General features: G+C 41.7%; 1 protein-coding gene across 1 annotated transcript in view; it reads right to left on the minus strand.

Moving 5' to 3' along the window:
* Nucleotides 1-4,602: 4,602 nt before the first annotated feature.
* Nucleotides 4,603-27,178, minus strand: part of LOC141139897 (uncharacterized) — a 158,434-nt gene continuing 135,858 nt past the window's right edge. The window contains 8 exon segments of the mRNA XM_073626454.1: nucleotides 4,603-4,788; nucleotides 6,693-6,784; nucleotides 8,062-8,099; nucleotides 12,790-12,963; nucleotides 13,852-14,017; nucleotides 14,518-14,723; nucleotides 21,703-21,761; nucleotides 23,595-23,710. Of these exon segments, the coding sequence (XP_073482555.1) occupies nucleotides 4,735-4,788; nucleotides 6,693-6,784; nucleotides 8,062-8,099; nucleotides 12,790-12,963; nucleotides 13,852-14,017; nucleotides 14,518-14,723; nucleotides 21,703-21,761; nucleotides 23,595-23,710 (905 nt within the window). The 3' untranslated portion in view covers nucleotides 4,603-4,734.

The following is a 27,178-nucleotide window of genomic DNA, read 5'->3' on the forward strand; positions in this document are numbered from 1 at the left end:
TCGAAACATGTCGGGTTCATAACCTGTTTTGCTTTTTATACCACGCTATTCTTTTCATTTTTTGTGATCACTTCATGTACACATCTTGATTGATGGGCTGTACACCATTAATCCACTTCGATGCAGATGCAGGTATACACCATCTTACTGCAAAGGTCCCGGTTGGAGCGCCCGTTGGAGAGCCTGTTGGAAACGATTGTCTCATGCTTGATCGACCCACCGCTGTCTGGCGTGTGTGTCCACACTTTGGCATAAGAGTATCCATTCCCTCTGTTTTCTTAGATGCACACATCTGACCTATACATCACTAGATAGAGGAGTTCATAGATGTGCTTTTGTCCACTATAGACTCATTGCCATCTTGATCAGCTTGTGCCTTACATTCATATGCATTCTCAGTATCTGTTTGTGCCATGTATTTATGAGTTCATTCATCATCATTCATGCACTTGTCACTTTTAGTGTATGTTTGCATTTCTATTACATTTTTTTCACCACTTATGATTCACCTGTTGAATACTTACTCCTAAGGTGATCCTGCATTTCATATTGTTTATTTGTATACATAATTTGTCACGTTGTTGATGCTAGCTGCTGACTTGCATTACTATTTTTTTTTGTTTTAACTGTAGCGCAATTTTTTCACACATTTTCTGTTCAGATTTTTAAGTCCCCTGTGATTTTATTTGCAGTTTGAGCCATGCCTCTTTCCAAGAGGTCTGACAGTTTATGGTAAAGCTCAGCTACAGGAAAGGCAGTCTTTGGCCTGGAAGTCAGGAGGTGAAGTGCCAGCATGACAGGCTGTATTAGGCCCCATAGGGGAGAATACATAGTCTACCATAGTGCGACCTATTAGGCTCGATTCACACCTTTGCATGTTGCTTTTGAGCGTTTTTGGAGTTTTTTTTGTAATGCTTGCCACGTTTTTGAGCAGCGTTTTTGTTGCGTTTTTACAGCGTTTTTGTGGCATTTTTGCCGCGTTTTGCATTTTTTTGTGTTTTTTTTACAGTTTAAAAAAAAAAAAATTAAAAAAAAAACAAAAAAAACGCCAAAACGCATCAAAAACGCTGCAAAAACGCTGTAAAAATGCTGCAAAAACGGTGCACTTGCGTTTTTGATGCTGGTCCATTGAATTCTATTACATGCAAAACGCTGCATTTTGCATGAAAAAAGTCCCTGACCCTTTCCAAAAATACAGAGGTACAAAAAGGCATTGATGTGAACATGTTCCATAGGAACCTATGTTAAAAAATTCCCATGCATTTCTGCAAAATGCAAAATGCATCAAAGAACGCGCTAGTGTGAATGGAGCCTTAGGGACTCTGTGGAGGCAGGGGAGGGTGTCATGGCCTGCTGGTTACTCACGTGGATCACCGGAGTGTAGTTTAGAGTTGCTGGGGCAATCATTTGCCTGTGTTCCTGGAGACCCTCAGAGCTGGTAGCATGAGGCTGAGCCGCAGTCGCCATCTTGGATTCTCTGTGTGACTCAGCACTGCTGAATTGCAGTCTGAGATCTCTCATGACCAAGGATCCGGACATAGGAGGGGGTTCCCAGGTGTCAGGGGATGTCATGCTTGTCGGAATTGTCATTCCGGTGTGCTGTGAGAGGTGCTGTGGGCACAGCTGTGCTGGGGTGGGGAGGAGCTCCTGACTCAAGCGGTCATCTTCAGAGCCCCTCGCATGCACCTGTGTCTCTTAATTTACATTTTTGTCATAATATATTGGTATTGGAATCTATGTAAAGCCTTTTTCTTCCAAATAAACCCCTAACCATACAGTTTTTCGTGAAGGCTTACTGTTGTTTTTTATGCATGCTGTTAGCCATAAACCTACCAACAGTTCTGTGGTGAGAAGAGGTTTATTACCATCTGGGACATTGCCATCCTGATCCATATTCTCACATGCCGGGTTGAGGTTGCCTGAGGTGGCTCAGCTGAGGAGGAATTGCACCACTCGCTATCCAGAGCTTTTATATCACATGCCTATCTTCTCCCCTGGGTGGTGGATGCACACATGGTGGTGACTAATACTAATGGATTCATGTTTTAATCACCAATCGGGACTATACTACCAATGTTGAGTTACAATTTGCACAGTGCACATTTTTTAGAGACACTATCAATCAGATGATGGTGTTAGAGTTTTTTGTATATGCTAATCACAATTTTTTTGTATATCACAGTATGTTGATATGTCAACACTCAACATTTGATTCTTAGAGCTGCACTGTTTTCACTTTAATTTTTCTCCTTCCCTGATGTACACTGATGAGGCTGCACTGACAGGCACTGATGGGCACTGATGAGGAGGCACTAATATGCAGCACTGATGGGCAATAATTGGCAGCACTGATATGCAGCAATGATGGGCACTAATAGGCAGCACTGATAGGCGGCACTGATGGACACTGATAGACGGCACTGATGGGCACTGATAGGTGGGACTTATGAGCACTGATAGAGTACTGATTGGTGGGCACTGATGGGTACTGATTGGCAGTACTGATGGGTACTGATTGGCAGTACTGATGGGCACTGATAGGCAGCACTGATTAGCAGGCACTTTTGGGCACTGAAAGACAGCACTGACAGGCATCACTGATGGGTACTGATTGGCATCACTGATGTACACTGATTGGCATCACTGACGGAAACTGATTGGCACTGACTGGCATCACTGATAGGGACTGATTGGCATCACTGCTGGGCACTGGTGGGGCTGCCCTGAGAATCAGGGCACTGATGATCAGTGCCTTGATTATCTGTGCAGATCTCCCCTGTAAGGAAATGCTTCTGATTTTCTCTCCTCTCCTCACGACCTGTCAGTGTGGGGAGAGGAATGCCGATAATCAGCATTTCCATGTTTACATGTGATCAGCTGTCATCGGACGCCACTGATTACATGGGTAAAGAGCCTCATCATCAGCTCTTTACCGGGATTGGTGATGTGCTAAGTTCCAGGAACAGAGCGCACCACCGATCGTTCATGATGTCCTCCCAGAATGAGCATGCTCAACATTTTCCCTTGTAGGCAGATGCCTACGAGAGGGTTAATGTGTCTTCCCGTGTGAGTTCTTGTTTTTCCTCTCTGTGCTCATGCCCTAATCTTAATTGAGCCAGCTAGGTGCAAAATGTTACAATGTATTGATGTTGCACTATGCCCTTAGGTTGACCTGTGAGATGGACGTAACCAAGCAGGAAGGATTTACATTTAGCGCAGTTACCACCCCGTACAGGTCAAACCATATTAAAAGGGTCTTACTCCTAGCCTCTTGGAGTGAGCCTCCTGGGATATTGCCAAAATGTAGCCTGTTACTCTGCTGGAGTGATCACCCCCTTTTGGGGGGTGGGGGGGCCCAGTCAGGGTTCACAATGGGGTCTAAAGCCTAGTGTCCCTTGTGGACTTATAGCTGCCAATCATGAATCTATTGCATTTATGTATTACTGCCGATCATGGACTTTAACCACTTGCCTACTGGGAACTTTGCCCCCATGATGACCAGGCCAATTTTCAGCTGTCGCACTTTGAATGGCAATTGCGTAGTCATGAAACACTGTACCCAAACAAAATTGTTATCTATTTTTCACACAAATAGAGATTTCTTTTGGTGGTATTTAATCACCACTGGGTTTTTTATTTTTTACTAAACTAATGAAAAAAGACCTAAAATTTAAAAAAAAAGTTTTCATAGTTTGTTATGAAATTTAGCAAACGGTTAATTTTTCTCCTTCATTGATGTGCGTTGATGAGTCTGCACTGATGGACACTGATGAGGCGGCACTGATGGGCACTGATGAGGCAGTACTGGTAGGCACTGATAGGTGGCACAGATGGGCACTGATAGGTGGCACTGATGATGCGGCACTGATGGGCATTGATGGGCACTGATAGGTTGCACTGATGGGCACTGATAGGAGGCACTGATCGGCACTTATTGGCAGCATTGGTGGGCACAGATTGCACTGATAATCAGGACACTAATAATCAGTGCCCTAATTATCAGTGTAGATGTCCCTTTTAGAGAAACCGTCAGCATGTTTACCGTGTTTCCGCAAATACCGTGTGACGACCGCCATTATATTCCCTAGGGTCTCTGCTATAAAAAACATCTTTAATATTTGGGGTTCCAAGTTATTTTCTAGCAAAAAAATTATGATTTTTACATGTAGAAAAGGAGTGCCAGAATTGGCTTAGGATGGAAGTGGTTAATGCCATCACTCTTTTGCTTCTTTGTTTCTGTGTTTCATTACATTTATGTGAAAAACTGAAGTAGACAACAACAATTAAATAATAACTGATGATAATATTTATTAAGACTTTGTCAATAATCGCTATGTTAACAATATAAAGTACAAATATATGACATAAGAAAAGGTCACATCAGAATGCCATTCAATAAAATAACAATAATTTCATGCGTAATATTAATATAAACATTGTATTGCAAAATAAATTTGACAGTCAAACAGAATCCCACCTTACATTTAAAGATACAAGTAATGTGTACATCAAAATATAAATCATAGAAAAATAAACCTTTTCACAAAGAAAATAATATTTTTTTTTAGAAAAAAATGTTTATTAAAATGGCATTGATCAGAAGTTTCCAGACCACAAAGATCGGTACAATCCATGTCCTCATTTCTCGTGCTCTGGTTGAACATTCTGATTTCGATTTGCCAAGAAATTCCGAGTGTTTTCTTCTCCAAGTAGACAGAATGAAAAGTTATTGCCTCATGGATCTGTGCTTGTCTGATGTTTTTCGAGAGATGGCCTTTGGATTTTAATCTAAAAGGAAGAAAACAATTAAAAGCAACTTGAAAGGAGGGACCTGATTTTTCTTAAATTGGAAGCAGTGGTGTATCTGGTAAGTGCCTGTCCCGGGTGCAGCCAGCTGTAAGGTGCTCTATTCATGCACCTCCCATTTCTCCTGCACATTAACAAGGAATCCCTGCAAAGTCAAGAGTTATGTTGCTAATGGCTTGGGTAAATGGTCTGGTAAATGTTTTGGGGGAAATCTTTGCTTGTGGGGAGGGAAAAATATACTATGGGGGGGAGATTTTTGTTAGGTGAGAGAAATCTTTGCTTGTGGAAAAGGGGGAATTTATGCTTGGGGAGAGAGGGTGGAGGAATTTTTCTTGGGAGGGAAGGGAGGCTAAATTGGAACTGGTGAGTTTCTCATATATTTTCAGCAATTAATCCACTGGTAACCACACATGGTTACTCAATTCAGACATCATTTTGCTCAGGGTGTAGAAATTGTGGACCCAGCTACTGTACATATCCACCTCAACTTGGGAGAAAGGGGAAGGATCTTGTAAGAAAAAAACAGTACAGACCTGTATGCATGTAGAAGATAATGCCTTTTTACCTAGCACTTTCCGTTATTATTTCTATCTGAGCCATGTAGTTTAACCACTTAAGGACCTAAAAAGAGCTATGCCCTAACACACCTCAACAAAATTTCTAGGGCATATCTCCAATGTTCAGCTCCTCTCCCCCGACATGGATCCCCCATCATTATTATTGGCAAATACCAGCTGCCAAAATTACAGCCTAAAATTGCTATGTATGTCAAAATGCAGTATGCATCAAAATAGGGCAGCTCTTGTTTAAAATGACATTTGTAAATAGTTGGTAAATGTCAACAGTAGCCTGCAAGTGAAATAATTCAGTGTATTAGAACATTGTGATTACTGTTTGATTTATATGTAGTTCAAATATGGCATATGGCATAGGGTTGCTCGGTGAATATCCACAAGAATTTTGGCCCTTTACCAAATCAGTGTCAACTTGATGTTCTAATTGATCCGAGCTTTAGGGTTCTCTAAGTATATGTATCTTTGATGTCCTCATGCAATGGATTTTATGATGTGATGTAGTGTAGACCATGTGGTCAACCTTCTCTTATCATTTCCAATACAATTTTGTGTACTTTTTAAAATTTTTGTTACATATATCTTAACTTCTACACATTCTGCCTTAAAAGTCCCAAGTGGGGTAAAAATTTTCTACAATTAAAAGTGTTCGGAATGTTGGCAGAATCCCCTTTGTAAAAAAGACCAGTACTACAGTGGCCAATCCCCTTTTTTTCCTCTTATATTTAATATTTGAACTTTTTTTCAGTTTCATTTGTCTTATTTGTTATTTTTTTCACTGTTAGATTTACCCTCTTTACTAACCATTCTAGTTAAGTTTTTAGGGTATTATTTCTATAGGGATTATGTATGAATAAGAAGGATCTTATATGACTGGTCTCTATAGTTTTAATTGTTCTGGTTGGGAAAACACATAAGCATTATATATATATATATACTTTATTTTTAATCTTATACTTTATATTTTATATACTTTATTATTATATTATATATTATATTTTTAATATTTATCTCTAGATTACATATAAAATTAAATCATTTTTGCAACACAGTATTGCCAAAAGAAAGCCTAGTTTGTCCCCAAAGTTATATATCTATTATTTTGTTATCTAAAGTAGTGATAAAGTTATTGTGGAATAACCAGGCCTACTGTGGAAATATGTAAAAACCTTGTCCAAAAGTTACCAAAGCTAAAGTGTTTAAAAATAAAAATGACCAATGTGGCATATTGATTCATTGGAATGACTTAAAATCAAATGAGATTTCTCAGTTTTTTCCCACACATTTGGTTTACTGAAGCAAGGAATATATTACCTGAGGACCAACTGGAACATTTTCCAAGCGAGGACTAAAGCTCTTGAGCTCAGGCTTCCCAGCCATGTCAGTCTCTAGCAGCCTCCCAAAAGCTGTATAAAGACATACATGTGGGTTTAATATGCAAAATTAAACCAATAATAAACCAAATTAATAACAACAACAACAATAATAATAATAACAATAGAATGCAAGATCATAATAATAATAATAAATGTAGACACAAAACAAGATATCTAAAGTGGTTATAAAGCCTAAACATGTTTTGATTTAATTCATTCCTTGCATTAAGGAAAAAATGTTTAGGTCATTTGTAGCTCTTCTCTCCCCTCATTTCCTGGTATCACTCGCTTTGCGGAGGCACACTCCCGCATCTGCTGCATAGCGAGGGTGCTGATGCGAACGTGGGCACGAGAGGCAGAACAGGGACAAGTGTGTGTAAACGCACACTTTCCTGTTCTGTTCTGAGAGGCGTGACAGATCATGACTTCCTATTAGCTAGGAATCACAATCGTTACTTCCTATAGGTCAGTCCCCTCCCCCTTCAGTTAGAAACACAAATAGGGAACACAGTTAACCCCTTGATTGCCCCCTAGTGTTAACCCCTTCCCTGCCAGTGACATTTTACAGTAATCAGTGCATTTTTTAGCACTGATCGCTGTATAAATGCCAGTGGTCTCAAAAATGTGTCAAAAGTGTCCGATATGTCCACCATAATGTCGCAGTCCCGATACAAAATCACAGATTGCCGCCATTACTAGTAAAAAAAATAATAATAATAAAAATGCTATAACTCTATCCCCTATTTTGTAGACACTATAACTTTTGTGCAAACCAATCAATATACACTTATTGCAATTTTTTTTTCCAAACATATATAGAAGAATACATATCGGCCTAAACTGAGAAAAAATTCGCGTTTTTAAAAAAAAAATGGGGATATTTATTATAGCAAAAAGTACAAAATATTGTGTTTTTTTCAAAATTGTCACTCTTTATTTGTTTATAGCGCAAAAAATAAAAACCGCAGAGGCGATCAAATACCACCAAAAGAAAGCTCTATTTGTGGGAAAAAAAGGACGTCAATTTTGTTTGGGTGCAGCGTTGCATGACTACGCAATTGTCAGTTAAAGCGATGCAGTGCTGAATCGCAAAAAATGGCCTGGTCATTCAGCAGCCAAATCTTCCGGGGCTGAAGTGGTTAAAAGTACTATATTTTTATTACTGTACAAACACTTTTGTTAAGATATCTTAAAAATCTGAGAATGAAAAAAAAAACCTACATTTTCCAGTATTTGGTTTAAATGCAAGTGTATAGGTTTGGCATAACTCTTGACTGTGCTAGAAAGTTAATTAAAAAAGAACTCACGTTTAATAGGTTTTGATCCTCGGGAGAATGTTAGATCCCTTTAAAACAAAAATATTAAAATACTTAAGTACAGCAATATCTGTGAATGTAATAACAAGCAAAAACAATTATTTTTAAATCATATTTCTTTTGTCTCTAGTGGTATCTACACTTAAAATTTCAAGTTTTGTCCCAGAAAATAGTTCTAATCACCATTTATGGTGTCAGGGAAATTTTCCCCCTGCAAATCAATTTGGAGACAATTACCTGATAGATCACTTGGGTTTCTAGTTTCTCTGGAAAATTCATAGATTTTATCGGAGGAACCTAATGGACATATGTCTATTTAACATATCTCTGTAACTAAAAATGATCTTACATCAAACATAACTAACAGTCATAATCAATGCCTAAATAATGCCTGCTGAACGCGACAGCAAAGATAATTTTTGTAATTTTGCATCGCACAGTATCATGGCCATAGCATATACTGTACACACACACTCCTCCACTACCTTTGCAGCAAAAGAGGAATGGTTGGGGGTTGTAAAACTGTGACTCTACCATTGGGTCTAACAGCCTCCCAACCCCTAATGTAAACAAGGCCTCATTTATACTATCCAACAACTGTATGGCCTGCCTGTATAAAGACAGTCACACATTATAATACAGGCTTCTATTATGTGATCTGTTTTCCAGAATTCCTGATAAGATGGGATTGGATTTTTTTTTTAAATATACATGTCAGCACAGTGGATAAGTGGTTAGAACTTCCTCATAGAAGCAGTCGGGTCGTTGGTTTGAATCCCAACCATGGCACTACCTTCCTGGAGTTTGCATGAGTTTCCTCCGGGTACTCTGGTTTCTTCCCACACTCTGAAGGCATACTGGTAGGTTAATTGGCCTATGTATGTATGAATGTGAGTTAGGGACCTTAAATTGAAAGCTCCTAGTGGGCAGGGACCGATGTGAATTTACAATATATATGTAAAGCACTGCGTAAATTGATGGTGCTATATAGGTACTTGTAATAAATAAATACATGTAGTTGTATGGTCAGACTGATAAACTGCCTATGCCGCTGTTAGCACAGATATCACTCACTGTCTCACTGTTACCTGGGCAGTAGCAGTATGTCATTATCTCTTTTTTGGAACATACTAATTGTATGTGTATGCAGGGTTTGGGAAGGGACATTAATTTGCAGTGATTCTTTTTTGTGTTGACCATTAACCCTCCATCTAACCTACTTAGTACTAACTCCACACTTAATTACATTTAGAGCCATTTCACACCACATGCAGTCCAGGGTGTTTTTTCTGCATCAAAAACGCATGAAAAGCAGGTTACTTTATATGGTTTCCAATGGCATAGTTCACACCAGTGCGGTCAGTTCCAGGGCATTACAGTACCAGAAAAAAAGAGTTGAACATGCTGCATTTTTCCTGCACTGGATTGTACTGGATTGTGGTAAAATGCATCAAAAACACACCAGAACGCACTGGATCACATAAAAAATAGCATAAAAAATGCACCAGACCCCAGTAAAAAAACCCAACTAAAATATTTAGGGGAGAAAACAGAAAACTCTCCGGAGGGATATGACTTTGGTGGCCCTGGATTGCTGTGGTAGAGCCTAACAGATCGTTTTGTGTTTTGGCGATGAAGGAGAACCTACCCTTGAGGATCTGCAAGATTATAGAGAGGCTATGCTCAGTCTTGCAGGGGTCTCAGAGCTTAAACCTGATCTGGAATATTTGCTAAGGAAAGAACAGCATCTGGAAAGGGCACACAGAAAACTGCTAGAACACGTTCAGCAGCATGCCAGAGAATCGGCAGTGGAAACTCCGGAGATTGCCGCCCCCAAAGCTGAAGTGCTGACAACAGGGCAGAGTTCTGCTAACCTCTGCCCAGCACCAACAGCAGATTCAGCCTCCCTGAGAGAAGAGGCAGCCAGCCTTTCTCCCACAACACTGACAGAGACATGGGATTTTCTGCCAGCAGCATCTGTGGAGTTACCAAAATCTTCTCCAGCTAAAGCGCTGATAACTGGACAGAGGGTCCAAGACCTCTGCCCTACCCCTGCTGCAGTTTCAGAGGCCCAGGGTGAGAAGGTTGTGGTCTTTCCTCCCCAGCAAGGATCCGTGCATCTGGGAGAGAGTACAAGAGACATGACGTCCCAGCAGCCAGATGAGGGTAAGGGAGATGAAGCAGCCAGGTTCCCTTCCCAGCAGCAGATGGCACCCCAGAATGATGCCAGCAACCCAGCAGAAGGGCTGGCAACAGGGCAGAGTGCTGCTAGCCTCTGCCCTCAACTAACAGAAAGGGAGTTCCAGCAGCAGACGGCACCCCAGAATTATGACACCAACCCAGATGACATGTTGGCAGCGGGACAGAGGGTTCAAGACCTCTGCCCCACACCTCTGGCAGTTCTGGAGGCCCAGGGTGAGGAGGTGGCGGTTGCTCCTGAGATGCAGATCAGAATCCAAGTTGAGAATGCAGTCTGCACCTCACAACTGCAGCTTGATCAGCCCGCGGTCTCCACTAACAGAAAACCAGCAGAAGTAATGGCAACAGGGCAAAGTGCCATCAAACTCTGCCCAGCACTGACAAACAACTGCAGAGTTCCAGGGATCCAGGGCAGTTGGCCTCCCTCCCCAACAGTTAGCTGGAGCAGATAATGTGGGGTCCCCAGCAGAAGCGCTGGCAATAGGGCAGAGTGCTGCTGACCTCTGCCCTCAACTAACAGAGGATGGATTTTCTGTAAAGGAGGATGGGACTTCAGTCTCTACCTGTATACCCCAGGGATGCTGGTCAGTCGGCCAAGAGCCCAGCCACCCTGTCTTCTCTTCAGCGGCTGAAGGGACTCCAGGGGGAAGGACCAATCTGCACTTCTCCCCAGCAGCGAGCATGTTCTATGAGAGGGGCAGAGGTTGGCTGGGTGAGTAATTCTCTGTTTGGAAAATTAGTCTGAGGTACTGTGTGGGTACAGGCATTGAGGGACTGGAACTATGGACCAACTTCAGAGTCAACCCGTCTGGGGTCTCCTCCTGTGTCAGTCTTCTGCCAAAAGGGGAGAGATGTGACAGGAGGGCCCGTGGAACCCAGAATTCCTTGGAGAGATTGGGAATCCCTTTTTTCAGCTCCTCACGTACCTCCTATGTCTAAGTCACCTTGTGTCCATTAGGGGCACAGGGTGACTGAGAAAATGTGGCTTGGATTACTTAAAATGGGACAGTATTATTTATCCACAATATCTCCCAGGATATATATAAAGACTATTCTTGGTTTGTTTGATTCTGAACTCGACATGTTAATTGAAAGAGCTGGTCACATTGGCCTCTGTACGATGTAGGAGATGGTCCGACTCCTACTGGAGCTCTTGCTATTGTGAGAAGGTGTCCTGTGTTTATACTTATGATAATGTATAATCTACTGTGTGAAGCTCGGTGACAACAAGTCTGACCTGTAGTGAAATCCTGATTAATCACAACAATGGCCAGGTGGGCATGGAGTCACCTCGGCTGCTTTAGGCTGGGTTCACACTGGTCCGACAAACGCTCCGACATTGGGAGCTCATGTCGCATGACGTGTGAAATTCAATGTTTCCCTATGGGAGCCGTCCTAACTGGTCCGACACAAGTCGTTTAGAAATTTAGAAATGCTCCCTGTACTACTTTGATCCTACTTCAGCCCATTGACTATCATTGAAGTCGGATCAAAGTCGAATCGCCGTCTCGCATGATCCGACTTCGGCATGCGACTTGTGCTCAGATGATCTTGAGGGGGAACTCTGCGCCAAATTTTAAATAAAAAACCGGCATGGGTTCCCCCTCCAGGAGCATACCAGGCCCTTGGGAGCCGGGATGCGGCATGTGTCTGACTTTCAATGAACGGGGATCCGACTTGGCCGGGCTGTGTGCTCAGATAAGGGTCTGGTATGGATTTGGGGGGACCCCCACGCCATTTTTTTGGCGTAGGGGGTTTCCCTTAAGGTCCATACCAGACCCAAGGGCCTGGTATGCTCTTGGAGTGGGAACCCATGCCAGTTTTTTATTTAAAATTTGGCACGGAGTTCCCCCTCAAGATTCATACCAAACACAGTGCCGGGCATTGGCGGGGATCCAAATCGGATCCCCGTTCATTGAAAGTCGGACGCATGCCGGCTTCATGTCGCAGGACAAAGTCGGATCCATAGTAGGACGGCTGTCGTGTCGCACTAGTGTGAACCCAGCCTTAAGGGACTAGTTAATTAGCTCATGTTAATTTATGTTTCTGGTTACAAGTGTATTGTTAGAGTAATATGAGCAGGAGGTGGGGAACCTCCTCCTCCAGTATATATAAGACTGTATTCTTGGTCTAATAAACAGTTCATGGTGAGCAACCAAACGAATATTGCCTTGTTTGTAGTTGTCAGCGGTTGGAATATCTGATAACTATATTCAGACTGAAAGCACTCAAGCGGAGTGTGGGACATTTCGTTACAAAATGTTCTAAATCATTTTATTAATTTTTTTTATTTTTTATTTCATTGATAGTAATGCCCCTCTCTTCCCAGTCCTCCTTCTCATTCTGATACAGATGTCTGATATTTTTCGTGTAAGGACATTTATGGTTTGGCAGTCAATAATATAATAGTATTTAACTTAAAAAACTAAACAAACTATAAACAAATAACACTAATGGTAAGTCACATATGCATTTTTGATTGTATATCCATAGAATAAATACATTCTGCTCATGTAATACCTGGACTTAGAGCGTCTTCTTTTTCGACAGCAATACACAATCAAAATGGTAAAGGCAATAACAAGGATGACAAAGGCGATGGCACCAAAAAGTATTCCAAAGAAGGCATTCAGGTTCATAGAAAGGTGCTGACAATTCTCACCATATGTGACATAAATGGTAAATGTAGTACACCTGAAAAATGAAAAAAAAAAAAAATTTGGGTTGTTTACTAGGATAATTAATAATTAATAAAGGGATATCTTCATTTTTCATTTCATTTTTCATAATTTTCCCAATGATAGAAACAAAATTGCTAGTGCATGTTCTGTGGGAACCAGAAGAACTCAATTTCATCTATCTCTCATCTTAGGCTGGGTTTACATCTATGCGGGTACAGGACTGCATGTAAACCGCTTGCTCCTGCACCCACAGCAAAAACAATCTGCTGTTACATGTACATTTACATTAAGGGGCATGCAAAATGGCACATTTTGTTGTGCCCATCAGAGTGTCCCTTAACATAAAATGAGCCCATCGGTGTGCCCCTTAACATAAAATGTGCCCATCAGTGTGCCCCTTAACATTAATAATGCCCACCAGAGTGCCCCTTGACACAAAATATGTCCATCAAAATGCACCTTATTTTATTTTAAAGGACACACTGATGGGCACATTTTATGTTAAGGGGCACTCTGATGGGCACAACCTTTTGTTGTGCCCATCTGAGTAAACCTTAAAGTGTGCCCCTTATAAAAAAATGTGCCCCTTATAAAAAATGAGCTGCTCTGGGAATCTTGCTGAAGGGGGCGGGGTGCGCATATCACATATCACACTGTCGGCCTGATGGTCCAGACAGGAGGGTCGCTTGGTCCGTGTTCGAACCACGGGCCACCATTCAGTGATGGCTGTTATATATAGTAGTGGTAAAAAAAAAAAAAAAAAACACTACACTATATGACTCGGCGTTCGGACTAATTTCCAAATCTGTGTTTGGACCAAACTGGAAGCTCATCTTGATCAGTAAAGTGCTGTGTAATATTAATCAAAGTGTAATAATAAACAGGTACTCATTCCTATTACCTGCAGATCGGTCCACTCTCAGTTTGTTCACATGTTGCATTATTCTGGCAGAAACCCATAGCACATTGAGACACACAGGTAAATCCATCAGCAGAATAGCTCAGGTTATAACCTAAGAATCCTGTACTGTTACAGCTGAAGTAGTTTTGCAATTTATCTTTTGTTTCTAAGAAAAATAACATAAAAAAAGATTAATGCCCAAGTCTGAGATTTTCTAAATATAAATACAGACATACACTCAAGTCTCTTGATGTAGAAATCATAATAGATGTGGAAAAAGTGCCAGTTCACAGAGGTATGCATGGATCCGACTCCCACAGTGTACAATTTACATGAGCCCCTTCTGTATAAATGTGTGTACTGTAGATGTGAAAGATGTGCAGAAACATGGGAAGACATAGGATGGCTGGGTTGTCACTGAGTGTTATATTAGCAAAGGAAAGATTTACTTTCTATCCAGACTCAATCATGTGCAGAACTTGTGCAGTTCTATGTAGTCTACAAGCAGAAGTGCTCATATTTTTGTCTCTTGGCTAGTTTGTCTTGACTATTTTAGGACAAAAACATGAAATAATTGCAGTGCATCCTTCTGGAAAGATTTAGGAAATGGTATACTGGGCTTTTAACACATACTAGATTATTATTTCACTGTCAGAAAATCCTTACCGATTTGTATATTGGTAATATTATCTGTACTCATGATTTCAAATGAGACTGTAGACAATTCTCGTCTCCTACGGCCAGTCAGTTTGGAATTAAACAGTGTGATTATGGTCTGCACCAGATTCTCATTTAAGAATGTTATGATTGTTCCATTGTTACTGTATGTAAATTCTGAAATAATACTGGTTTGTGCTCCTCCATCCACATTGCTGCAATGACATAGAAAAAATTAGTGCAATCGTAATGACACACATTGTCAGTCTACTGAACAATTTTATTGTAGCACACAAGTATAATCATATCCCACTTTTATGCTATTAGTTTTTAATTCAAGATGTGTGAATTGAAATAATCCAGTACTTGAATAGAGCTTTATTTAGCTTTGCCCCATACAACAAGCCTCAGATTTGGCAAGGGTAGGGCAGCATGGTAAGATACTCAGATTCCAGTAATGCAAAATCAGCAGTATGAGGTCAGGGAAATGACCAGGCTGTACTGATTTATTTGTTGGCAGGTGTTAGTGAGCTTTAATTGTTGACCTTCCTGTAGTGATGTAATGGGAAGGGATAGTGCCCATTTATATGTGAGCGGGTACACCTTTTGTGAGTAATGCCTATGCCAAGAGACACAACTAAAGAAGATAGCTCTGTTTTGTGAGACACTGAAATGCCACTGGAATGTACTGAAAATGCCTATAACTACAAGAATTGTGCTCAACAATATCTTGAAGTGACATTATGCAGTAAAGCATTGAAGGCCTTTTGGACTGGACTCCTTTATTCTGTGTATTAGGCTTTAGACTGGGAATGCGATGAAGTGGACTTCCAGCCAAGAAGTCTGACACAATATGGCAGAGTATCTGCAAACAACAGGTATGTGACTATCCCATCAAAGAAGAATCAGAACCAAAAATGTCTCCCGTGGGACTTTGTTGCGGCCAATACCACAAAGGTACATATGGATAATTATAAAAAATATATTTTTATTATACAAACAACAGTAAAAGGTTGTTTTGGTCAGGGATCCATCACGTACAAGCCTTAAAGCAAGGCTTAACATCAGTTGCTAAAATTTCTATTGAGGACCCTTCCATTACTCACATATTTTCCTCAAGACTATCAATAATATGACACCCAGTGGGTTGATTATTTCCGGCCCTTTGTGACCACCCATCCCAGCTTCCTGTGGGGATCTAGGGCCAGGACACCTTGGACATGTGGGCCTCCCAAAACAAGCTGTTACCATAATTTTCATTCTAGGTGGTTGGTACTCTCACAATTGCCTTGAGGAAAATTTCTCCAATAATCGAAATGTGTTGGAATTTGGTGGCTCAAACCATCTAGATTTGTAATGACACTTATTGTGCCCATGTAGTGAGAGTAACACTTTATATCATATTGTATGCTGTACTGTATAAAGATCAGCATTTTTTAACTTGGAACCTTTTACTGTTGTTTGTATAATAAAAATATATTTTTTTATAATTAGCCGTATGTACTTTTGTGTTATTGGCTGCAACAAAGTCCCACGGGAGACATTTTTGGTTCTGTTCTAACATTGGGGATGGAGCAGCCTGGGACTCATGGTTCATTCACCATACTCCTCAGAAACCTAAGGATTAGGGCAGCTCCAGAGTCAGCTTGGCAGGAACTGCCAACCAATGGGACCCTCACATACTGCAGTATAGAAAAGTAGGGAAAAATCTGTAACAAGGACACATACAGCAATACAAACCTTACAGGCATTCTAGATTTTTCCTACTCTACTTAAAACAGTAGTATGTGTTGATGATTGGAGAATACCCTCACTTCCTCTGTGATGAAACCTTTGACAGCCACGCAGTAGGTGAGGGAAATCTCTCCAAGTGAGCTCTGGATAAAGTTAAAACCTGACAGGAGTTCTAATCTTTCTCTTCCCTACGCAAAAAAATCTTTTGGCCAGATATACTGTACACTTTAATCACTGGCTATTTGAACTGACCACAGATTCATTTCAAATACCCAAACATGTGCAGGGGAGCTTTAAAAATGAAATTCTTAAGCACAACTAAATGTTTGGCACAGATACAGGTTTTCTTCACCAAGAGTGAAATTTCAATTAATAAATATTTAATACAGTTTCCTCTCTGAAGGTTTAACATCTGAATGGTGTGAAATATTACTATTAGCACAAATCCTTGATTCCACTATTTTGTTTTAAAGAAACCACAATAATAATTCATAATGCTGACTTTAATGCAAAATTCTATTAATACTATACAAATGAGATAAACACTCGGGCCTGGTTTACATTTGTGGTTGGCCGTGGTAAAAACAGGCAGTTGAGCCCGCTTTTACAATCCCCCAACCGATCCCCTAAGCTGTAATGGCAGTTACTTTGGGGAAAACACATGCCGTGGCAAGGAAAACATCATGGCTCAAAAAAAATAATCCGCCCCGCCCCGGTCACATTTGGCGAGCATTACTGCCTGAACTTGACTCATTCCGTCTGTTCCAGTTTTAGGAAATTCTCCCTGGTGACTGTCATGCTCATGTGAATCATCTAAGATAAGGATAAGGTATCTGCATTTAACCTTATCAACAGATTCCATTTTTGATTGATCACATTGTTATTGGTTACTGGTTTTGCAAATTGCTGATCTTTGTGCTGTTTTGAGAAAACATACTACCTCCTTAAACATAGAACTATTGCATGTGTAAATTTGCCAATTACAACCACACAAAAGTTTGTTTTCTTTTGTCTGATTATTCAGTTATTTACTGTAGATATGCATATGCTTATACCAAACCTAGTAGTGACACAGGTGCTTATTGTCCCAGTAAATGATCCTTTATCCATGCCCTCCCATGTACAGTACATTTCTTATGGGTGTTTCACTGAGGCTGGGTTCACACTGGTACAACACGACAGTCGTACGACTGTGGATCCGACTTAGCCCTGTGACTTGAAATCTGACTTCCATCCAACTTTAATGAACGGGATCCGACTTTGATCCCGACACTACCAGGCCCTTTATGTCTGGTGAGAATCTTGAAGGGGAACCACACGACAAAATAAAAAAAAAAAACGGCATAGGGTTCCCCCTACAAGGCTATACCAGACCAAAAAAAAATGTGTGGGGCCCCCCCCCAATCCATACCAGACCCTTATTCGAGCACACAGCCCGCCAGATCAAGAAAGGGGGTGGGGACGAGCGAGCGCTACCCCCCTGCACCATACCAGTCCACATGCCCCCAACATGGGGAAGTGGGTGCTTTGGGGCAGGGTGGGCCCCAAAGCACCTTGTCCCCATGTTAGTGGGGACAACCCTGGCTGTCAGTTGTTGAGGTCTGCGGATGGGGGGCTTATCGGAATCTGGAAGCCCCCTTTAACACTGTACATTGTACCCCTACCCATTCACCTAAAAAAAGTATCAAAAATAAAAAAACAGCACACCGGTTTTTGTCAAAGTAATTTATTAAATCAGCTCCGGCGTGTCTTCTCCTTCGTATTTCTTCTCCCTGCAGTGATGTCTTTGTCATCTGGTTCTTCTCCTCTCTCCGCTGATGTCTTCTTCTGCTGTCGGTTCTCCTCTCTCCGATGTCTTCTCCCGCTGTCTTTTCCCTCTGTTCTTCTTCCGATGTTCTCTCAACGCTTCTCTCCCAATGTAATATTAGGGCTGCCGTGTGCCATTACTTACAGTATCTCACAAAAGTAAGTACACCCCTTACATTTTTGTAAATATTTTAATATATCTTTTCATATGATAACACTGAAGAAATGACACTTTACTACAATGTAAAGTAGTGAATGTACAGCTTGTATAACAGTGTAAATTTGCTGTCCGCTCAAAATAACCCAATACACATCCATTCATGTCTAAACCACTGGCAACAAAAGCGAGTACACCCCTAAGTGAAAATGTCCAAATTGGGCCCAAAGTGTTAATATTTTGTGTGGCCACATTATTTTCCAGCACTGCCTTAAAACTTGTTGGGCATTGAGTTCGCCAGAGCTTCACAGGTTGCCACTGGAGTCCTCTTCCACTCCTCCATGATGACATCACAGATTTGATGGATGTTATAGACCTTGCGCTCCTCCACCTTCCATTTGAGGATGCCCCACAGATGCTCAATAGGGTTTAAGTCTGGAGACATGCTTGGCCAATCTAAACCTTTACCCTCAGCTTCTTTAGCAAGGCAGTGGTCGTCTTGGAGGTGTGTTGGGGTCATTTTAATGTTGGAATACTTCCCTGCGGCCCAGTCTCCGAAGGGAGGGGATCAAGCTCTGCTTCAGTATATCACAGCACATGTTGGCATTTATGGTTCCCTCAATGAACTGTAGCTCCCCAGTGTCGGCAGCACTCATGCAGCCCCACACCATGACACTCCCACCACCATGCTTGACTGTAGACAAGACACACTTGTCTTTGTACTCCTCGCCTGGTTGTCGTCACACATGCTTGACACCATCTGAACCAAATAAATGTATCTTGGTCTCATCAGACCACAGGACATGGTTCCAGTAATCCATGTCCTTAGTCTGCTTGTCTTCAGCAAACTGTTTGTGTGCTTTCTTGTGCATCATCTTTAGAAGAGGCTTCCTTCTGGGATGACAGCCATGCAGACCAATGTGAGGCAGTGTGCGGTATATGGTCTGAGAACTGACAGGCTGACCCGCCCACCCCTTCAACCTCTGCAGCAATGCTGGCAGCACTCATACGTCTATTTCCCAAAGACAACCTCTGGATATGAGGCTCAGCACCTGCACGCAACTTCTTTGGTCAACCATAGCGAGGCCTATTCTGAGTGGAACCTGTCCTGTTAAACCACTTTATGTTCTTGGCCACCAGGATGCAGGTCAGCTTTAGGGTCTTGGCAATCTTCTTATAGCCTAGGCCATCTTTTTGTAGAGCAACAATTCTTTTTTTCAGATCCTCAGAGAGTTCTTTGCCATGAGGTGCCATGTTGAAATTCCAGTGACCAGTATGAGAGTAAAAGAGAGTAAAAGAGAGTAAAAGCGATAACACCAAATTTAACACACCTGTTCCCCATTCAAACCTGAGACCTTGTAACACTAACGAGTCACATGACATCGGGGAGGGAAAATGGCTAATTGGGCCCAATTTGTACATTTTCACTTAGGGGTGTACTCACTTTTGTAGCCAGCGGTTTAAACATTAATGGCTGTGTGTTGAGTTATTTTGAGGGGACAGCAAATTTACACTGTTATACAAGCTGTACACTCACTACTTTACATTGTAGCAAAGTGTCATTTCTTCAGTGTTGTCATATGTAAAGATATAATAGAATGTTTACAAAAATGTGAGGGGTGTACTTACTTTTGTGAGATACTGTATAAAGCCATGGGACGGGGCCATGCGGCAATATCATCCAGATGACACGCCCCCTTGTGACGTCACTGTCCGAGGCATGATGGGGCAGTGACTTTACAAGGGGGCGTAGCCACTGAATGATGTTGCCGGGTGGCCCCGCCTGATAGCTATATAAGTAACGGCACACAGCTGCCCTAGCATTACACCGGGAGAGAGCGTGGAGAGAAAATCGGAGGAAGAACAGAGGGAGAATACAGAGGAGAGAGGAGACCTGGCAGACGGAGAAGACAGCGGACGGAGGAGAACCGGCAGCGGAAGAAGAATTTAGCAGAGAGGGGAGAAGCTGGAGCTGCTTTAATAAATTAATTTGTCAAAAACCTGTGTGCTGTTTTTATTTTTGCCACTTTATTTAGGTGAATAGGTAGGGGTACAATGTACAATGTGGGGGGGCCGGGATCTGGGGGTCCCCTTGTTAAAGGGGGCTTCCAGATTCCGATAAGCCCCCACCCGCAGACCCCCGACAACCAACAACCAGGATTGTCGGAAAGAGGCCCTTGTCCTCATCAACATGGGGACAGGGACAAGGTGCTTAGGGGTGGGGGGTGCAGGCCCCAATGCACCCACCCATCCATGTTGAGGGCATGTAGACTGGTATGGTGCCGGGGGGGTATTGGCTCATCCCCACCTCCTTTCCTGACCTGCGGGGCTGTGTGCTCAGATCAGAGTCTGGATTTTCGGGGGGACCATTTTTTTTTGGCATGGGGGTTTCCCTTAAAATCCATATCAGAGGTATGGTCTTGGAAAGGGACTCTATGCCTCATTGAATCATACGTGTGGTGCTTAATTGCACCGTCTGCTTTCTCTTACATCTGCGGGTAACTTTATATGATCATAGACACATTTACCCACCACAACACATTTTCTGCTCCTGAAGAAGCGTGAAGACACGCGCAACATGCTGAGCATTTGTGTGATATGAATTAATCACTCGTTGATCTGCTATCCAGCCATCTTCTCGGACCTGTCGCTACTCTGGATGGTTATCCTCATGTCCGAGTTACTATGTATCTAGATGGTTTTGTATAGCAACCGCTTCACTAAATATCTTTATGTATTCATGTGATCTGTGGTTTTTAACTGGTGTTCTATTTATATGTTTTTTTCAATAAATTATTTTTGTTATAAATACTTGGTGTTACTGTGCCTACAAAGTCCAAAGTCCCTTTTGTTTTCCTTTTGCTAATATAGTTATAGGACGTGGCACTTTTGGATTGATTATCTATTCACAGCACCACTCTGTGTTATGATACATCTCCATTCTTTATCTATGCTGTTTTTGTTTTGTTTTTTTTTGCTATGGGGTTCTCCCAAGATCTTGAGAGCACTAGTCTCATGCCAAAGTTGGATCAGATCTGACTTTAATCCGACTTCAATGAGATTCAATGGGCTGAAGTAGGATCAAAGTCAGACCAAAGTAGTGCAGGAACCTTTTTCAAAGTCAGACCGACTTGTGTCAGACCAGTTAAGATGGCTCTCATGGGTAACTTATACACGTCATGCGACCTGTGCTCCCAATGTTGGAGCGTTTGTCGTACCAGTGTGAACCCAGCCTGAAAGTAGCATGCATTAAGGCAATCAGACTGCATATATATATATATATATATATATATATATATATATATATATATATATATATATATGTGTACCTTGTTTGTCATGAGAGAGCCTGCTATGCAATAGGCCCTTGGGATTTCATTAACCGCTGTCATAAAGCATTTGTAAAGGATATGATCAATTCTAACAGCAGTCTTAGTAACTATCTATTGCTTTGTACTTTGATCTTTATACTAGATCTTTCTGGTATACTCACTCACCTGAGAGAAACGTTACTGTTCATATAAAAAGCCATGACTGATTGCAGGTATCCCGTAGTCTACAAATAAATACAGAAAAGCACTTTACTAAGTCATGATGTTGATGGTGAATTCAGACTTCAGACATTACTGGATGATTGTTATAAAGGAAAAAAATGTTGCCTTATTTCATTTACTTGGTCAGCAGTACAATTTGTGCACACATATCTGTATCAGTTGAAGGGCCAAAATATAGCTTAGTGGTGGATTTAATCTAAAAATCTGCTGTGACATAATGAAAGGTGAGGTAGTTGAGGGACACTCTAGGGTTGATTTACTAAAACTGGACAGTGCAAAATCTAGTGCAGCTCTGCATAGAAACCAGTCAGCTTCCAGGTTTTTTTGTCAAAGCTTAAAGTGATTGTAAAGCTTTGCTTTTTTTTGTTTGGTTTTGTTTTTTGTTTTTTAATAACAAACATATCATACTTACCTCCACTGTGCAGCTCACTGTGCACAAATTGGCCCTGATCCTCGATTTCTGGGGTCCTCCGGTGGCTCTCGCGGCTCCTCCCTGCATCAGATAACCCCTAGGAGAAGCGCTCTCCCAAGGGGGTTATCTTGCAGGCCTACTCCCGAGTCCAGCATTGGCCCTGCCCCCAGCGCCAGCATCATTGGATTTGATTGACAGCAGTGGGAGCCAATATCCTCGCCGTTGGAAATTCCAGGGCTCAGGTAAGTAAAACAGGGGGGCTGAGGGGCCGGTGACTGACAGAAGTTTTTCACCTTAATGCATCCTATGCCATAAGGTGAAAAAACACAAGTGTTTACAACCCCTTTAACTGAACAAGCTGAAGTTAGAAGCTGATTGGCTACCATGCAGAGCTGCACCAGAATTTGCACTCTCCCGTTTTAGTAAATTAATCCTTATGTTTCACCTTGCATATGTTCATATATGGGAAACTAAGGTGGAATCGGGTCCATGTTTTCCGGGCCACCTTGGCAGTGTTGGATGCTGTGTTTTGCTTCCCATTCGTAACCAGTAGCAGGTGGGATAAATAAGGAAGAGCTGGAGCAATAGGATGCTCTGGCCTGGGACTCCGGAACGCTATCTGAGAGAGTGCTACACGTGAAACCACTCTGTAAAATACAGAATGGGTTTGCAAAACGCTTGTATTCTTGGTGACTGGGAGAAGCCCTTCACCTATCAGAGAGGAACCTGTCCTTTTTTAGTTAGAGCCCTTTCACACTCACAGCGCCTGGACGTCGGGGGTAAAGTGCCGGCAAAGCGCCGCTCCTAAAGCGCCTTAAAGAAGCTGCTTGCAGGACTTTTTTTGACGTCCTGCCAGTGCACCGTTCCAGTGTGAAAGCACTCGGCTTTCACATTGGAGTGACAGGAGACATTGAGTGACATTGGAGTGACAGGAGAGGCGCTTTACAGGCGCTTCACAGGCTCTTTGCAGGCGCTATTTTTAGCGCTATAGCACCTGTAAAGCGCCTCAGTGTGAAAGGTGTCTTAGTGTTTGGATGGCAAGGATTTATTTTCTAATTTGTTCTATTTGTTGTGTTTGCAACCTTTTAAAATAAAACGGACTACAAGTCAGACTTTTAGGAAAGACTTGCCATTTGGACTGCCTTTTTCCCAGGGAAGGTGATCCTCACATGAGGTAACCCCCACACTGCCTACTGTCTGATGCCTATAACAAACATTAGTACACAATTGGTACTCTGTATATTGTAAGCAATCAAGCAGGACACAGGAGCAGGACAAAGATAGGTAAATTTTCTGTTTTTGACGCATAAAATAAATTACTAATTTCTCAAGTAAGGACCATTTGAAATCCATGTTAAAAAACCATACATCTTGTATAGATAATAAATACATAGATCTTTGTGACATTCTCTTTGATAGTTACCGTGCTGTTCACTGCTTGCTGAAGGCGGACATATTTGGTTGAAGATGTATCACTTAGCCCAGAACCATTTTCACCTTTGATCCACAGCTTAATTTGAACTATTCTTTTAGGAAGTTCTATGGGGACCAAATAAGATGACTAGTGTTAATACTGATAAGATAATAATAAGCACGTGCTGCATTTATTTCATTATCTGATATGTGCCATATTATTTGCCACTTCATTCTCTGCAACATGTTGCAAGTGATGCTAAATACAGAAGAATCCTCTTACATATGTGCACCCAATTAAATTTAGGAAGAATGTTGGCAATTCAAATTGCAGATGTCAAAACAAACTTAAAATTTCATTTTGGATTGAGCTTATCCTGTAGCCTCCCCGGCGGTATGATTATGTCAGATTTTTTAATCTCAAAGCGGTACATTGTTTTGAATAGAAATTTGGCGTTTTATATTGTAGGCCTGTAATTTTTAGTAATAACTCACTTAAATCTGTCCAAAAAAGAGTCTAGTAGACATCCCAGGTATGATAAAGTTTAAAACACAAAATCATTAATTATAATATAATAAATAACTATAAATAATTATAAAAAATAATAAAATAATAATAATAAAATAAATTTCCCCACGATTCACTATCGCTCAATTCTGTTCTAATTTACCATCGCTGTTTTGTAGCTGGTCTAAAACCACTTTTGAAGTAAAGGAACACTTTTTGGTTGCCATGGACGTTCTCAAGTTTCCCGTCAGAAAGAACAGTATATATAATATAAAAGTGCATGTAGGCCACTAAACAAAGCACTAGGGACAAAACTGATGTGTAATGATTTGATACAGTAATGTAATCTGTAAGATGACAGTGTACTGTATGTGTTATGTATTTTGTACTTTTTGAATTTGCCGCCGGGCTCCGCCTCCATGTGTCGCGATGCTCACAGGAAATGGAGCCCGACACACAGAGCATCGGGTGGATGATCCAGCAGGGGACACAGCGGGAATCGCAGGATCCTGGTGACAAGGTAAGTATGCTGTACCAGGATTCTGAAATGCATTCCTGAGTGTGGCTCGGGTTACGGCTAATGATACTGAAATTTAACCCCAGAGCCACACTCAGGAATACCGCCAGGAGGGTTAAGGTACACCTATTCCAAAATGTTCCCTAAATTGCAGTGCACTAGCTTATATACTAGGTGACTGATATAGTCACGAGACTCGTGACAATATGCGTGGGGATTAGCTAACAGGTGCAACCCGGAAGTGACGCTGGTGACGAGCTCAGAGCTTGTGGAGTTTTTACTTGCTTTACTACAAACAAATGTGAGTGTTACCTTTACTGTGTTTTTATGAAATAAAACTTTTTACAAGATATACTACACTAACTGGGCATTCCTCTCCCCCCCCCTTCTTTTTTACCCCGTTTGGGGTGTATGTGGAAGCGGAGTATATCAACCACTACATTTGCTGGATTTATAAAAGGAGAACCCCCCCCCAGGAGGTAGGATCCACCTGACATGCATGAAAGGACCCGCAGAGGAAATCAGACCGATGCTACATTTTCATGCTTTTAGGAAAGAGGCTACCCCGTTAGAGGTGTCACTGCATGGAAAGAAGAGATACCCACCTCACCTGCTCTATTCACATGATATAGATTGGGACAATCATGTTTTATTTTTATTGAATCCAAAGAACACCATTATTGCACTTTACATACCTTTCAAGCACTTCATAGACTGTGTGGATATAGTCACTTCATATTTTGTGTATTTGCACTGAACGTTTGAGTTCACTATTGCACTTGAAGAAGTTTTATACAGTGGTCATTGGATTTTCACTGCCATCTTGTGTTCATTTTGAGTAATACACTGTTGCATTTCAGAAGCTTTATGTAGTTGATACCAGTGTTTGTTTGCCAGCTGGTGTTCAAATTGTACTCGTATTTCACATAGTTTTTGTAGTTTATTACTTAATTTTCAACAGCGCAGCATCATTTACAGCATATCACATTATTTTTGTTTTGAGTTCACCTATCGGTGTTTGCAGCAGTTGCACTCTTTATCTATTTTCATTATCTCTATAGTGGTAGCGCGGGAGTACCCTCTTTCTTTAGTACTTTTTGAATTTTCTGCCGGCATGACCCCATGCATCGTAACACTCGCAGGGAATAGAGCCCGACACACAGAGCATCAGGCGGATGATCCAACGGGCGACACAGCGGGGGGGGGACATCGCAGGATCCTGGTGACAAGATAAGTACGATGTACCAGGATTGTGCAATGCAATTCTGAGAGTGGCTCGGGGTTACCAAAAATGGTACTGGGATTTAACCCCGAGCCACACTCGGGATTACCCCCAGAAAGGTTAAGGTACACCTATTCCAAAATGTTTCCTAAATTGCAGTGCACTAGCTTATATACAGTGGGGCAAAAAAGTATTTAGTCAGCCACCAATTGTGCAAGTTCTCCCACTTAAAAAGATGAGCGAGGCCTGTAATTGTCATCATAGGTATACCTCAACTATGAGAGACAAAATGTGGAAACAAATCCAGACAATCACATTGTCTGATTTTTGAAAGAATCTTTTTGCAAATTATGGTGGAAAATAAGTATTTGGTCACCTACAAACAAGCAAGATTTCTAGCTCTCACAGACCTGTATCTTCTTCTTTAAGAGGCTCCTCCCTCTTGCACTCATTACCTGTATTAATAGCACCTGTTTGAACTTGTTATCAGTATAAAAGACACCTGTCCAAAACCTCAAACAGTAGTCACACTCCAAACTCCACTATGGTGAAGACCAAAGAGCTGTCAAAGGACACCAGAAACAAAATTGTAGACCAGGCTGGGAAGACTGAATCTGCAATAGGCAAGCAGCTTTGTGTGAAAAAATCAACTGTGGGAGCAATAATTAGGAAATGGAAGACATACAAGACCACTGATAATCTCCCTCGATCTGGGGCTCCACGCAAGATCTCACCCGTGGGGTCAAAATGATCACAAGAACGGTGAGCAAAAATCCCAGAACCACACGGGGGGACCTAGTGAATGATCTGCAGAGAGCTGGGACCAACGTAACAAAGGCTACCTTCAGTAACACACTACGCCGCCAGGGACTCAGATCCTGTAGTGCCAGACGTGTCCCCCTGCTTAAGCCAGTACATGTCCGGGCCCGTCTGAGGTTTGCTAGAGAGCATTTGGATGATCCAGAAGAGGACTGGGAGAATGTAATATGGTCAGATGAAACCAAAGTAGAACTGTTTGGTAGAAACACAACTCGTGTTTGGAGGAGAGAGAATGCTGAGTTGCAACCAAAGAACACCATACCTATTGTGAAGCATGGGGGTGGCGACATCATGCTTTGGGGCTGTTTCTCTGCAAAGGGAACAGGACGACTGATCCGTGTATATGAAAGAATGAATGGGGCCATGTATCGTGAGATTTTGAGTGCAAACCTCCTCCCATCAGCAAGGGCATTGAAGATGAAACGTGGCTGGGTCTTTCAGCATGACAATGATCCCAAACTCACCGCCCAGGCAATGAAGGAGTGGCTTCGTAAGAAGCATTTCAAGGTCCTGGAGTGGCCTAGCCAG

The sequence above is a fragment of the Aquarana catesbeiana genome, linkage group LG04 (assembly GCF_042186555.1).
Source record: "Aquarana catesbeiana isolate 2022-GZ linkage group LG04, ASM4218655v1, whole genome shotgun sequence".
In the NCBI taxonomy this organism is placed as follows: domain Eukaryota; kingdom Metazoa; phylum Chordata; class Amphibia; order Anura; family Ranidae; genus Aquarana; species Aquarana catesbeiana.